This window comes from Kryptolebias marmoratus, linkage group LG1 (genome assembly GCF_001649575.2).
Source record: "Kryptolebias marmoratus isolate JLee-2015 linkage group LG1, ASM164957v2, whole genome shotgun sequence".
Taxonomy (NCBI): domain Eukaryota; kingdom Metazoa; phylum Chordata; class Actinopteri; order Cyprinodontiformes; family Rivulidae; genus Kryptolebias; species Kryptolebias marmoratus.
Window position 1 is genome coordinate 33,414,981 of NC_051430.1, and position 14,836 is coordinate 33,429,816.

General features: G+C 39.7%; 1 protein-coding gene across 3 annotated transcripts in view; it reads left to right on the forward strand.

Moving 5' to 3' along the window:
* Positions 1–11,096, forward strand: part of arhgef39 (Rho guanine nucleotide exchange factor (GEF) 39) — a 41,573-nt gene extending 30,477 nt beyond the window's left edge. For 2 of the 3 annotated variants that reach the window (XM_017426293.3, XM_037981072.1), the window contains 4 exons: positions 4,579–4,667; positions 7,985–8,090; positions 9,557–9,618; positions 10,400–11,096. In XM_017426293.3, coding sequence (XP_017281782.1) covers positions 4,579–4,667; positions 7,985–8,090; positions 9,557–9,618; positions 10,400–10,439 — 297 coding nt within the window. In that variant the 3' untranslated portion in view covers positions 10,440–11,096. The remainder of the gene's footprint in view (positions 1–4,578; positions 4,668–7,984; positions 8,091–9,556; positions 9,619–10,399) is intronic. The other variant, XM_017426294.3, reaches the window with a different exon arrangement.
* The last annotated feature ends 3,740 nt before the right edge of the window (positions 11,097–14,836 follow it).

Genomic DNA, 14,836 nt, shown 5'->3' on the forward strand with positions numbered 1-14,836 from the left:
TACTTGTTGCGACCCCGGGTTTGATACTTCCTGCGTCTCCATCTTTCAGCACTTATGGTGAAAACACGGCGCCGCACAGAAAGCCGCTGCCGTAAAGCATGTCGCAAACCCACACGTAAAGCAGCGTCATGTCGCAAAACGGAGGTTCTTCACTAAATAGTTATTTTTTCTTCTTATTTATCACTTCTATAAACTGAATGTATGCAAAGTGACAACACTAATACATTCGTCGTAGCCTACGTTATGAAATATTTACATGAATCATTGATACAATTATGATAGAAACGATAGAAGGAAATATATCACGATAGACACTTTTCTATCGCCCCCACAATATGGATCGTTATTTCGCCCAGCACTAGGCTGCACACCTTTTCTAGCATTTACAGGAATTCATTTTAGGCAGTGCAGCTTTTCTACAGTTTATGATATTTGATTTTAAACAGCACAGCTTATCCCTTATTTGTGCTTTTCTACAATTTATGTAATTCAGTTTTGACAACAGCTTTTCAAGCATTTATGATATTTCCTTCTAGGCAGCCAGCTGTTTTCTTATTTACAGCAATTAATATCAGTCAACACAGCTTTTCTACAGTTTACAAGAATTCATTTTGGGCAGCTCAACTGTTCTCAGATTTACAGTAATTCAGTTAATGAGGCACACCTTTTCTAGCATATACTGTACAATAATTCCCATGTTTGGCCCTGCCAGCCCACAGCGAGAAAAGGGCCTGAGTGAAGGACTCAAACATGGTTGTCACTAAAAGACTATTTAAATACATAAATTCTGGACCTTTGCTAGAGAATTTTTTATTTTTGGTGGACTTCACTAAGTTTTAATTTAAGACCACTGCCCTAGTGTTTCATTATAAAAGAAATAATAAACTCATAATTACGACTCGCTAAGATCAGATTGAAAATGTTGCATGAAGGATATTATTAAACAGGTTGTAGTTATGGGTAAGGTTATTAATGAAACGTGTGAGTGTGTGTTTGTGTGTCAGAGAGAGAGAGAGAAAGAATCTCCTAGTTGTTGGATCAGATTAGTCTGTAAATCCATCTCTTCCAGGCGTGCAGTAAATGCATCTTCCTCCAGCCTGTCGACGCTCACAGATCCCGCTGCAGCTTATCTAATGGCAGAAATGGCATTTCATTAGCCTCTTATCCCACCAAGGCCCACGTGCATACTCAATAGCATTACACATAATTTCTCATAACGACACATTATTGATCCCGGGCCCAACCTGAGCCAAGAGAAAAGGGCTGTCAGCACTCCAGGGCCCCCCTCATGCAGGACCGTGAAGAATTAAAGCCAAATTAAATTTGACAGCTGTAAATGCCACGGCAATCTATATGCAAAGTTTGGAGGAAAAAAAACAGAACTTTTATTAAAATTTCTGCCCTTTTTTCCTCCTTTTGGTCACATATGTTCCTATAGAGTTCTGGCTGTTATATTTGCTCCCCTTTCATTTCTCTTTTCCTCCTCTAACCCCCCTTTTCATCTTGACCTCTCCTGTTCTATCTTTGCCTTCCTCCTGCTAATATTCCCTTGCTACTTGAATAATTTCCCACATCCCTGACAGATTCTCTTTGATGTATAAATAATCAGGCTAAATTATGTGCCACGATCAGGCTCTGTGCTCTTCCGCTCCTATTACACAAAATAATTTCTACCTAAGAGAGTCAGATTTTCTGACAAATCCCTAATTACCACATCGCAATTGAAGTGAAAATTATTTCTGCATCAGCTGCAGCTGGCCGACTGGTGAGTGCATATTATTACGAGCCATTCAATTTGTCCCGACTCACTGAACTCTGTAATTAGACATTATTTTTGTTGATGTTATATTTGAAATCTTCATTGCTTCATCCCTTTGTGTTAAAGCGTCATTGTTTTGTGCTACTGTGCATAAGGTTCTGTCTAAATTTCTATAAATATGAACAGAGCTTTCATTGAAGGAATGCATATCGCCTGCCAACTTACATGCCAAAGTTTTGAACTAATTAAATTGACTTAATTATATCCATTTTTGTGCTTCAGCTGTGGTGGTTATCTTGAACTGGGTTGACTCTTAACTGTAACGAGTTGTAGATCCAGTGATTACTTTTATAAATCTGAGATGTTTTGCTGACGGACAAACACAGACAGATTAATGCACGATCCTCTGTTGCCATAAGAATCAAGTGATAATAAAATACATCAGTTTGGACAAGTTTTTTGTTGTCGTTGTCATTTAGTGAAGTGAGGTCTCGACAAGGTGACGTCCAAACCTGAGATCATTTCTTGGTCCACTACCTGCAGAACTGAGCGTGTTTTAGCTGTAAATAGTTTCCGATTAGCTTTGAGGAATTCATACTCGACGTTCCAGCTGAATTATTGTTGCTTTCAACGAGGTGGTCTTTAAAAAGCACTTAACCACTTTCTTCTGGCTTGATTAAGACTGCCCTCTGCTGCCCGTATACCATTACTGCAGACAGTTTCCTCTGACCTTAAACCAGACTTCTGAGAACTGAAGTCCTAAAGCTGCTTTTTTATGTTTTGTTTGTTCAGAGCAAAACGGGTGTATTTTGCTGAGTCAGCATTCCCATTATTACTTTGCTGTTTATAGTTTCCCTCACAAAACACAGGGAATCACCACTTGTGGAGGATGTTCTTTCGATTGTTTATATTTGTATAAAAAATAAATAAATCGAAGACATGCCACGAAACTATTAGCATTTTTTAAAGTTGTTACACAAAGCAGACTGACATGAATCATTTCTCCAACACAAGAGGTGTCAGCTGAAGCAAAGGAGAGGATTAGGAGTTCTTCATGAAGGTAAATCCAAGCAGAAGCCATCATGAACACCCAAACAGAAAAGATCAAGGTGACAGTGGGCTAAAGAAAAGCAATGATGGGCTGTGGGTAAATGTGCATTGGAAAAGGTGACGATGCTGGAACTTTTTGTGCAGATTCAGTGAGATTTGCCTGAAATAAACACACATTTCCTCAGTCACTGATAATGTGGGCCTGCATGTCAGTTAAAAGCTCGAGGGACGCAACAATCATTCCAGATTCAATAAATGCCAAAGTCTACATTGTAATTTTGGACAATTTTCTTATTCCATCAGTTGAAAGGATATTTGGTGCTGATGATAAAGCATCTTACCATAGGACAAAAGACAGGAAAGCTGTCCTTCAAGAAATACATATAATGTCAGTGGTATGGTCTGCAGTCTCCATCTCAGTCCAGCTGAAAATGGATATATAGCAAAATTTATATATATATATATATATATATATATATATATAAGGCTGGAATTTTGTTAAGATAGATTTGTGACATGTCTGTGATTTTTATACAAAGTTCAACAACTGAAAGAACTTCCTCCAAGAGTGGTGATTGCATGATTTTTGTCAGGGGTTGTACTTCAACATATTTTCATAATGTTCAACCTTCTCAGAACATAATACTATGACTTTTAGTTTTTAGTCATCTGCAGTTAGTTTAGCTTTTATACTTTTGAATTATTTACATTTTTTTCTCATAGAAATGCAACGAGATCTCTTCAAATCTTTGAGAAACCGTGCTCTGAAATCTACTTCAGCTTCCTTGCTTAATTCAAACCACTTTCTTCACCACTTCTCTGATGGTTTTAGCTTTTAGCTACTGTTTTGCTCATTTTAGCTGTTTTGCTGGTCTTATCTTTTTGCCTACTTTTCAGCTGGTTGTAGTTTTAAGCTACTGTTGTGTTGGTTTAGCTTTTAGCCACTGTTTTGCTGGTTTTAGATTCTGTTTTGCTAATTTCTAATGTTTCAGTACTGTGCTGCCTCAGGGTTTAAAGAGTATTGACTTTTGGTTTTGTCTTTGGCACACAGATTTTTTTGCAGATTCTTGAAATCTTTCAATGATATTTTTTGAGATGAGATGCGTATGGCCATGCAATTCAAAATTACCTTTTTTATTTCTTAAAATAAACAATAGGTAGACACTTATTTACTTTATTGTAATCAAGTAATTCCCCCAGAATGGGGTGAAGAAAACCAGCTTGGCCCTATTTTTGGAGTTTTATTGTTTTGTGTAACTGAGTTTTTTGGCAGAGGATAAAATCACCATTTGTTACTGGACGAGGCAGCCACTCGTGTCAATTATGGATTTATGACATTAGCAAATTATTGCATTCTGTTTTTTACATTCAACACATCGTCTCAACTTGTTTTTTAAACATCTACAACAACAGAAGCCTCAGGTACAACCTGTTCTGATCCAGGCAAAGATGGAACATCTTTTTCTCTTCATTCACGACTGCTCTTCTCATTTCCAAAACACATTTAATAAAAAACAGAATTGTTTTAATATGTGGTTACCATTACATTTTTGACCACTTGTACACAGCGTACAGACCTATTTTAATAATGGGTTTATAAAGATGGTGGAATAATCCAACTACACGTTTTATGGCTTTTTTAATAATACCACCTTGCACCTAAACAGGGAAAGAAAGAACAAAACTAAACTTTTTGTAAATGATGATATATTTGGGGAAAGAATCCAGCTGCTCAGACTCATTCTTCCTCCTGTCTTGTCTTCCTGCAGTTAACCTTCCCCAGAGCCAAACTCCTGCTGATGTCCAACAATCAGCAGGACCTCAATGACTGGTACCAGTGCCTGAGCTCAGCTATCAGGTGTGTTCCTTCTGCACACACACGCACACACACACACACACACACACACACACACACGGACCAAATCTCAGATCACCATATACTTCATGCATTGTCCAACCTCCTACCCTAACCCACATGTCTGTCCCACTATCTTTGCGGGGACTTTCCATTGATTTCCATACATTTCTACAGCCTAACCCTGACCCCCACCCTAACCCCACCCCTAACCATTACCAGTACATCAACCCTAAACCAAACCTAAACTCAATTCACACCTTAGTCCTAAACCTAACCCCTAACCCAAAAACATCATTTCTCCTGGTGGGGACCAGGCTTTGGTCCCCACCAGGAGCAGTTGGTCCTCACAAGTTAGTATATGTTAGGAATATTGTCCCCACAACGTAGGCAATACAAGTCCCTTTATATCCTTGATCATCAGCTGTTTAACTCACTATGGTCTTTTCCACATGGAAACGCTCTTTCGTTGTTTCTAAAGATTTCCTCCTGAACACGGCAGCTTTTCGATCATTTTTTTTCCTTGTGCCCGTTTGTAACAAAGACTGTAATCTGTCGGTGGTTTATAATTGTAGGAGGGACAGAATGGTTCTGCAGAGATTCAGTCTGATCTTTTAAAATGTGTTGAAAATGAACAACAGTGATTTATGTGTTCATTTTTCTCATAGGAAGTTTAACAAATTTGATTACTTTTGTCATTCCGGAGATGGTCCAGTGAGCTGAACCTCCTTTAAACAGGAAAAGATAAGCTCCATGTGTGCAGACACTTGGGTTCCTGACCTCGTCAGGGGCTGACAGTAATCTGACATCTCGTCACTTTTGATAAAACTCGAGGGACCATGGCTCTTTACTCAGTTCATCTTCATTTATCTTCCATCTAGCATCTCTCCGTCTCCCCTGTCATTCTTTTCTTGGTTTTACCTGACTTTAAAGCATACGTTTCGTCTAGATTTGCTTAGTAAAGTCTAGCAGGAGAAAATCTAAAGGAAAGCTAAAGTTCAGAGGAACCTTTTGCAATTTTAGGTGATAAGTCCAGTTAAAGAATTGCTCATCACCCTCCAACTCCTGACTCCATCAGCTGAAGAGTTTCAGACCATTTCTCAAACCCATCACCACTGTCAGTGGACTTTTAGGCCTCAATCTGTGGTTCTGCTGAGGTCTGATCAACCTCTCTGGAGTCAGTCAGAAGGATGGAGGGACTGCTGGCTGCACACACTCAGCTCTGAAAGTCTTCCCTCCTGGAGATGGTCTGGTTTTGGCACTTTAACATGATGTTCACTTCTAATCTGATCCTTCCTCTAAATTTCAAATTGATTATATGTATCAAAAATAGTTCAGACTGTCCAAACATCCTTTTCAGATTCATAATCTTTTTTCCCTTAGAGCAACTTCTTTTGTATTGTTGAAGTTCAAAAAAGTGACAACTTTTTTTTTTTTTTTTTTACCTTATCTGGTGTAATAACAAGGAGTTTTGCTCTGCTTTGTTTAAGGCAATGTTACTGTTCATCAGGCTCATTTAAGAAATACTGTAAAGTAAATGAAGGTTTTACTGTCGCCAAGACAATAGCATATGCATCACAGACTCGTGTAATTGGTTGTTATTGTCGTTGCTGTTGATGCATCTGTCACTCTTGTGGTCGTAGATTAGATTAGAAGTAGGCCTGTGTCATTATAGTTTTAAAAAGATTGTGTTAAGACTGTCCACTCAAAAACCCAAAGTCACAATTTGATACATACCTGGTATGAGGCTCATGGTTTCCTATGAATTTAATACAACAGGAAAAAGAAAGGAATGACAAATAGTAGTGGATTTTTTTTTAAATTTGTTTTGTTTTTTTATCGTTTCTAATATTCAAATATTAACCTGCATCCATGTTTGATTAAGAACTCAACATTCTGTTCAAGAATTGCATTTTGCCTGCCGCCTTTCATGCCGGTGTTCGTGACGAAGATCATAAATGTTTTAGTTAAACTTGTCAATGACATTATGTCCAGTTTAATTTTATCTTGCAAGATTTCCCTTGATCTGTTTGCACTTGGAGGATAGGACTGTCACTTATTACCACTCCAAGTTTTTACTCAGTATCTGTAAAATTCACCGAGTTATAGCCATTTTGGTGAAGGTGAAAGTGAAAGTCCATTACCTGTGGCAGCCATCTTGAATTGGTTTGACTCCAAAAGTCAGTCCAGAACCTGGGTCGTATGTGCTGTAAGTGTACAGACAGACAGATCTGGCTCCTCTCTTTGTGAAGCAGACTCATACTGGACCTGAAGCATTTCTGTCTCTCAGACAGCCTTCAGCATCGATCCGTCAGACTCACCTGCTCTACAGGGGATGGTCCAGGCTGGTTCTGCTGAGAGCCTTGACCCGAGCGTGCCCTCCCAGGCTAATTAGTTCATCACTTTGTCAGAGAGCCGAGACCAGCCCTCACACGGGGGCCTCGGGGACCTCTGGGGACTGTAATTAGCTGCGGTGGGATAGACCAGCTCCCATACTGCTGTGTGATCCTCGACACATGGATGAATTATTGATTTAACCGATCTGTGCTCTTATTTCTGATAAGTCTCTGCAGTGCTGGAGGGTTCTTAAGTATGGATATTTATGTTAGCATTTTCCAAGGCTGTGGAAAAAAAGACAACAGTCTGAACAAACATTAATGACTTCAGACTTTGACATTTTCTAATAAAATGCACAGAAGTTGCTCAAACAAGCAGGGTGTTGTTGTTTTCCATGAAGAAATGCAGACCCCCCAACGCTTTTCATGTCAAAGTCTTAGACTAAAAATCAACTCATTTTCAGAAATGATGGAAGTGTAGCCATGATGTCATGACATGCGATGTTCAGAGTACATATCAGCTACCCCGTCAAGTTTATTTTTGAATTACCTGTGCTTCCCATCAGGATCCCACCAGGATTTACACACATGTGCCAGGATCATTATCCTGCCTGACACCTACAAAAACGTTTGGTTCTGATCCGGTCCGGGTCTGGATCAAATCAGTCTAACAATGACATAAGAATATTTACAAGTAAATAAGTATATTTATAGCACCTGTGGGCCATCTCTGGGCTACATCCACGCCGGAAAAAAGAGACCCCGGACCCAAGTCCGTTTTTGGGTCCAGGCCAAAATGTTCCTTACCAACACCTTATCCATGACTGCAGTTTGTTACAAATACATTTTATTCATTTCCAAAAGAAAGACTTTAGTTGTGAGCTTATCCAGATCCACGAACAGAGAGCGCATGAATCTATGGATTGTTGTTTTTTTATGGGCCTCCTTATTAAATCCATCAGTAACTGAGTGTTTTATTGACAGAAAGCTGCAGTCCAAACAGACAGTGGTTCATCAGAGAGACGAGCTGAACCGGAGACCTGGAGTCGTCCCGCCCAGCAGCCGCCGTCCTGCCACAAAGAGAAACATGGTGAGTTCAAACATGTTTGTTTTGGCAAACTGCGCTCTGCCGCTCCTCGGCCAATCAGCGAGGAGGATCAGGTGAATTCATTTTGGGCAGGTACTTCTGGAGTGACAGATGTGTCACTCTGGTTTTTGGTTTTGAGACTGCAGCAAGCAGCGCTTTGCACATTTGACCTCAGAACCGTGTAAATGGAAAGTTTGCTCCAATCTGCAAAGGACAGCCAGTGAGCACTAAATATCTGTTGATTGTTTGTCTGTAGTGAGTAACGCACAGACCTTTCATAGAGACTTTCATTGTGGTATTGAGCAGTTTCATGTTTCATGTGGTTGTGTATAATTGTAATTAGTGCTGGCCGATATAACGATCCATATCCTGGAACTCCTGATGATGACATTCTGGACCAATAAAAATCAAGTTTTCAAACCTGCACCCTCGTTAACAAGACTAGCTTGTTTCCAGGCCAGGTGACACAAACTATGTACCATTTTGAAGCTTTTGAGATGGAGAGTTAAAAAATAATAACTAAATAATGAAAAATTCCTAATTTGACCAGAACGGTTCACATTTATTGGGCAGTTGTGTGACTGCTGAGTCAGCGTTCATGGTTCCGTGTTCCTGCTTTTTTGTTTTTCTATATATCAAACTGCTTTTGCAGGCTTTGAGCAATTTTACTGATTCATACATCAAAGTGTTCAGCTCATTCAAGAGATGGGGGCCATGACTTTTGGTTTTTGTAACAAAATATTGAACTTTATTTGAACTAAAATTCCCTGTTGAATACATTGGGATCTCTTCAGTTCCTTTAAAAACATTCCTCTCTTTGAAATCGGCTTCAGCTGTTTTTGGTCTTCCTTTGTTATTTTTAGCTACCGTTTTGCTACTTTTAGCATTTGTTTTTGTAATTTTAGCTCTAGCCTTTGTTCGGAAGTTTTCAGCACTCAACATTCACTCTGTCACTTTACAGAAAATCCTATTTCTCCAGCTTGTTTGACTGATGCAAATAAAAAAATGGATACAGGATTTTTTTCTTAAACTTTTTCTTTCTCTACAGTCCACTCTCCTATAATAGATACACCTTACAATCAACACTGTTTCCAACAGCATATCTTTTTAGTTATTTATTTTTTCTATTTAATTTGATTCTTATATAGTTAGCTATTTTAGTTTTTCCTTTTACATTCTATTTTTTTACTCCTATCACTAAAATCCTTCTCGGGGAAGTGGAGTGATATATTTGTTTTGTTTATTATAAGGAAATGGCCTAATAGTCTTTGTTTTTAAATGATGAAGCTGATTTTGTGTTGTTGAAGCCAAATGTTATGTAAAATTGCTCCCCTGGGTTTAATGTCTTTGTGTATCTTTTTTAATCCATCTTTAAAAAGAGAAATATTTGAAATGTTTGTGAGTCAATTCCAAAGTTTTTCCTGAAGCTTTAGAATGAGATTTGAAATGTTTTTTGCCTGGTTTCTCAGACGAGTTCGGACTCCAGTGACGCTCCGAAGAGGATGAAGCCGTCCGATGATGCAGAGCTCAGGTTGGTTCACTGCTTCTAATCTACGGGGTTTCATTTATGTGTAAAAGTTTTATTACCCACTGCTAAACAGGGTGCTAATGTCTGTGTTTGTGTCTGTTAGCAAAATATCTCATGAAGCACTGACTAGAATTGAATGAAACTTTCAGGGAAATAATAACTGCCATAGCTAATGAACATTAGCCAACAGAAATGCCTGTAAGTCAGTGGTTTCTACAGATCCTGAGCTAAGATTTGATGCTGTAGTGGCTGAGAGTCGTTCTGAACACATTCTCTGACTTTGACATCTTGGAGCATGGCCCGAGGTTGTGCACACTGTTTTATTCAAGGTTTGAGCCAAACGGCTTCTCAACATGAGATGCTTTTAGCCTAAAACTGTGGGATGGAAGGTGGTGGGTTATATGCCAGGTGTTTCCTGGTATATTAGGTAGGTACATTTATTTATGTAGCACTTTTCAGCACAAGGCAACTCAAAGTGCTTTACAACACAAGAACAACATTACAGACAGAGTTACAGAACATGATAATGACAGAATTGTCTAAATAAGCTAAGCTAAACTAAACAGATCTAAGCATGATACAATGATAACTAATTGTCTAAATAAGCTAAGCTAAACTAAACAGATCTAAGCATGACTAAATGTACAGAACTAAACTAAGTGTACAGGAAGATAAAGCTAAACTAAACAGTACCGAATTTCTAAATGGTACTAGTGGCCCACTAAAACAGCCGATTAGTAATTATTAGTGTGTGCAGATGATGTAAAGTGTTTTGTGTGTCCAGCAGTGCAGACGCCTCCTCTTCCAGCTGTGTGATCCTCTGATGGAGACGATCATCGACTCCTTGCAGCCTTTTCTTCAGTCTGGCCAAATCTGAAACACATTCAGCTGAACTGCCTCTGTTTTTAGCTGCTCTTCTTGTGCAATATTAACACACCTTCATGTGCTGCTTTCTGAACATCAGATGCTGCTGCCTTTCAGTCAGAAGCTAATTAAACACTCTGCCATGTCTGCACAGCAAAAACGTCTCATTTAAGCATCGTTCTGAAAATAATGGCAATATAATCATGTTATTGGCTTTATTTGCTTTATTGATCCATTTATCTGCTTTAATTTGCAATTCTTTTAAGATTATTTGTGAGTGTAGATGTGTTGAAGCCAAAGTTTGATCAAATGGTGTAACATGCAGCTGCTAACTGATTATTATATTCTCTATTTTTTATTTTTATGGTAAATACTTTATATTGCAGTTTGAGACATTTGAGATTCTGAGATCTGTATCCAGGCTAAACAACCTGGTTAACAGATACAAAGGTTTATATTCCTTTAAGGCCTGAAAAGTTCATGTAAATCCCTCTTTTTAACATATTTCTGTATTTTCCCGTTTTATTTTCCTTACTCTGTTTTGCTAAAATGTTGTTTGAAGATGTTAATTGGAAATGGGAAATGTCATTTCTAAATAAAACAAACTACAAAAAGTATTTTTCTCTTCTTAAATGTTCGAACCAACCGTTTTAGAAGTTGCTGTGGAGCAGTGGTAGGCCGGCCGCTGGGGAAGACAGAACGTTGCAGGTTCAATTCCTGCCATGTTGGGGTGTCCTTGAGCCAGATGCCTAATCCCTTCCTGCTTTCCGGGAGCTTAAACATCTGCCTGCTGCTCCGCGTGTGTTTGTCTCACATGTGTGATGGGTCAAACGCAGAGTTATTTTTCCTACCATCACTCAAAACTCTCAGGTACTTGAATTCCTCCATTTGAGGCAAAGACTCATCCCTGACCCAGAGCGAGCATTCCACCTTTTTGCCGTTGGAAACCACGGCCTCTGACTCTCATCCCAGCTATTCCACAGTCCGCTGCCGTTTGCTGCAATGCACTCTGAAGGTCATGGCCTGAAGACGCCAACGAAACCACATCATTTGCGAGAAGCAGAAACGAGAGCCCGAGGTCCCCAAAATGGACCCCCTCCTCTCCACGTCTGCACCTTCAGATCCTGTCCATGAACTCCACAAACAGGATTGGAGACATGGGACAGCCCTGCTGGAGTCCAACCTGCACTGACAATTAGGACACAGAGATCGGATAGTTCTTAAAAGTAACCCTGAAACCCCATGCATCTGTAGCACCTTCCACAGAGTGTCCCAGGGAACACGTTCCTAAGCCTTCTCCAGATTCACGAAACACACATAGACCCTGCAGCAACTCCACAAAGGTGAAGGCATGGTCCACTGTTCCACAACCAGGACCAAAGCTACACTGCTTCTCCTAAATCCCAAGCTCTAAAACAATTTAACTCCCCAAATCCAAGAAACAAAGTCCGGCAAGAGTTGAGAGGAAAAATGTCAGCAGAAGGAAAACCAGGACTGGTGATGAGTAACAAGTTCAACCACATGATCAATGACGTTAAACACAGAGTTCATCAATCGGACTGCTATAAATGATATTTTTTTAGAATCATGACTTACGTTGGTTTATGAATCACTGTGCAGCAGAAGGCCAGTGTGATGACGATGATGAAGACATTTTAAATATTAAAATCTTCTATTTGTGGAGCCTGGAGCAGATTCAATTTCTATTTTGGATGACGGATTAGGAGTTGGTCCTTCATCTGTTTAGTCTGCTTTCTGTCAAATTCAACTCTCCAAGAAGTTTCTCTTTAACTCCAGTCTGTTTCAGAGTCTTTGTGCCACATGTTGAACAAGAACTGAAGAAAGAGGGAGACCAGGAGAGCCTGTGAGATTAAACTATTAATGAATCTCAGTCAATGAAACAGTCCTGTAAACACTCGAGAAGATAATTCAGAAGCAGATGGCTGCAAAAAAGACAGATCAGTGCATTTTAGTCCACCTAGGCCAATTCTGATCTTGTTTGACATCGTTGTTGCAGTACCTTAAAGAAGTCTTTTATACTTGAACTTTAGCATTTTAGGCCACAGATGGCACAGACAGAAGGCGTTTTCAAACAGCTTTCAGTGTCCTGCATACAAGCTTGAATCAGCATCGACTGAGAGCATCATATAAGGCAGGGGTGGGCAATCCTGGTCCTCCAGGGCCACTATCCTGCAAGTTTTACTTATTTCTTTACTCCAACACCTGATTCAGAGGTTAAATTCCCTCTTCATGTTCTGCAGAAGCCTGTTAATCACCCACTGATTCAAATCAGGTGTTGGAGCAGAGGAACAAGTAAAACATGCAGGATGGTGGCCCTGAGGACCAGGGTTGGAGACCCCTGGTATAAGGTGTAGGTAGACAGAAACAGCTGATGCTGGAAAATCTAAAGAACAAATCTTGGATAGACCAGGATGTGTTGCCTGTGATATTAAAGAACTCCTCAATCCAAACTCTCTTCTTGCAGACACATTCTGACAGAATCACTTTTACACATCTTAACAAATAAAAGCACTGTTGAGATGCATTTCCTAAATACATGCTGTCATATCTTTTAATGACAAAACAATCTAAATGCTGTCACTTGATTTACAAAGGTCTGCTGTGAGTTTTGATTTTTATTTCAGTGTGCAGTTTAAAGCATTTTCAATTTTAAAACAATGTTTGAAGAGCACATGAGAAGGTGTTAGTTCATATTACCTTTGAACTAGATATGTTTTTGTTTTAAAATAAATTATATTCATGTGGTTTAGCCAGCATCTATGTATTTATCCATTTTGTGACAAACTCCAGCAGACCAGGCAGCTTTTAGTTTGAAAAACCAAAAAGTCTATCAAGTAAAGTTCAAAGGGGACCTATTATGCAAAATTCACTTTTTGCATGTTTTTGTACTTCCATTTGGGTATCTGCTGCTTCTAGAAATCATTACAAGAAGACGTTAGTTCTGCTGGTTTTACAGCTGAACAATGTCTGCTGGAAAAGGAAAATGTTCTGTTGTCGGCTGGAATATAGAACATGTGTCCCGACCCGCTACCAATCGGGTTTGGACCCACTTACTGCCGCTCTCCTACTTGACAAATGTTGGTTCAGAACCACTAAGTGCCCCTGTCCCAAAGTCAGAATCCTCAGTTTGAATTAATAATTATATAAATGTGCGTCAGATCTGCAGCTTTTGAGTTAGGGGGCGTGGCCAACAGCAGCTCATTTGCATAATAGCAACGTAGCCCTAAAACGTCTCATTCTGAAATGAGCTTAAAACAGAACTGATCAGGTGAAATCTCAATATCTGAGAATGATTTTGTGTATTAAATGTAATGAACATGTTTTGTAGCCCACAGACCGATCCTGACTTGTTCAAGGAAGCAGAATAAGTCCCCTTTAATGCAATCATAATTACATCAAAAGCAAGAAAACAACAAAACCTTAAGGTTTGTGAGCTCTGCTGGTGAGGATCACATCTCTGGAAGTGTGGGTGTGAAATCCAGAGGCAGAAAGTAGCAAATTACATTACTTGCGTTACTGTAATTGAGTGTCAATCATGCGTACTTTATTTTGAAAGTAATTATTATTGCTTGAGTATGTTTTATGTCAAGTATTGTCCTTAGTTACATTTGAAATCCCATCTGTTACGGAGTAAACAAAAGTGAATATAAACATGTAAATAAAATGAGTGGGTCAGCTGGTGTAGAGAGGGCCCAATTGTTTTTTTGTTTGTTTGTTTTTTTTGTGAAGTGGATGGAGACACAGGAGGTGTCTGTGTGCTCCATCATCCATCCTGCATTTTCGGCCGAGACAGTGAGGAGAAGGCTGAAGGACCGAGATGGATGGTGGACTGAGAGACATGTCATGTCCCAAACCGATCATGACGTATGGGTGGGGTTGATCTGTCAGACCAGTTCATCCACCTCCACCCACAGGAAAACTGCTCCAGGGTGCAGCACTTCCTGGACAACAACAAACACCATCATCCTGCACCGTGAGGATCACATTCCTGGGCCCATCATCACAACCGCTGATGCAGGCTGAAATGCAAGTGCTGCCACCAGGTGGCCAAGCAGGGAACTGACAGATTGTTGCAGAGTCAGGCCTGTGATGTGCCCCTCTGACTTGTTTGGGACAGAAACTGGTTTTATGATGAGCACTTTCTTTCTGGCTTTCTGTTGTGTCATCCCCTGTCTTAGGAGCATGGTGACCAGAGCAGTGACGCAGAGTCTGCGTCACTGCTCTGGTACACATAAATGCATAAGTGCTTCCTGAACACCAATACTTACAAAGACGGAGGTCTCCCAAGGCACAAGCCTGTAGGACACATTTAGCGTTTATAAGACCTGTTTTCTTT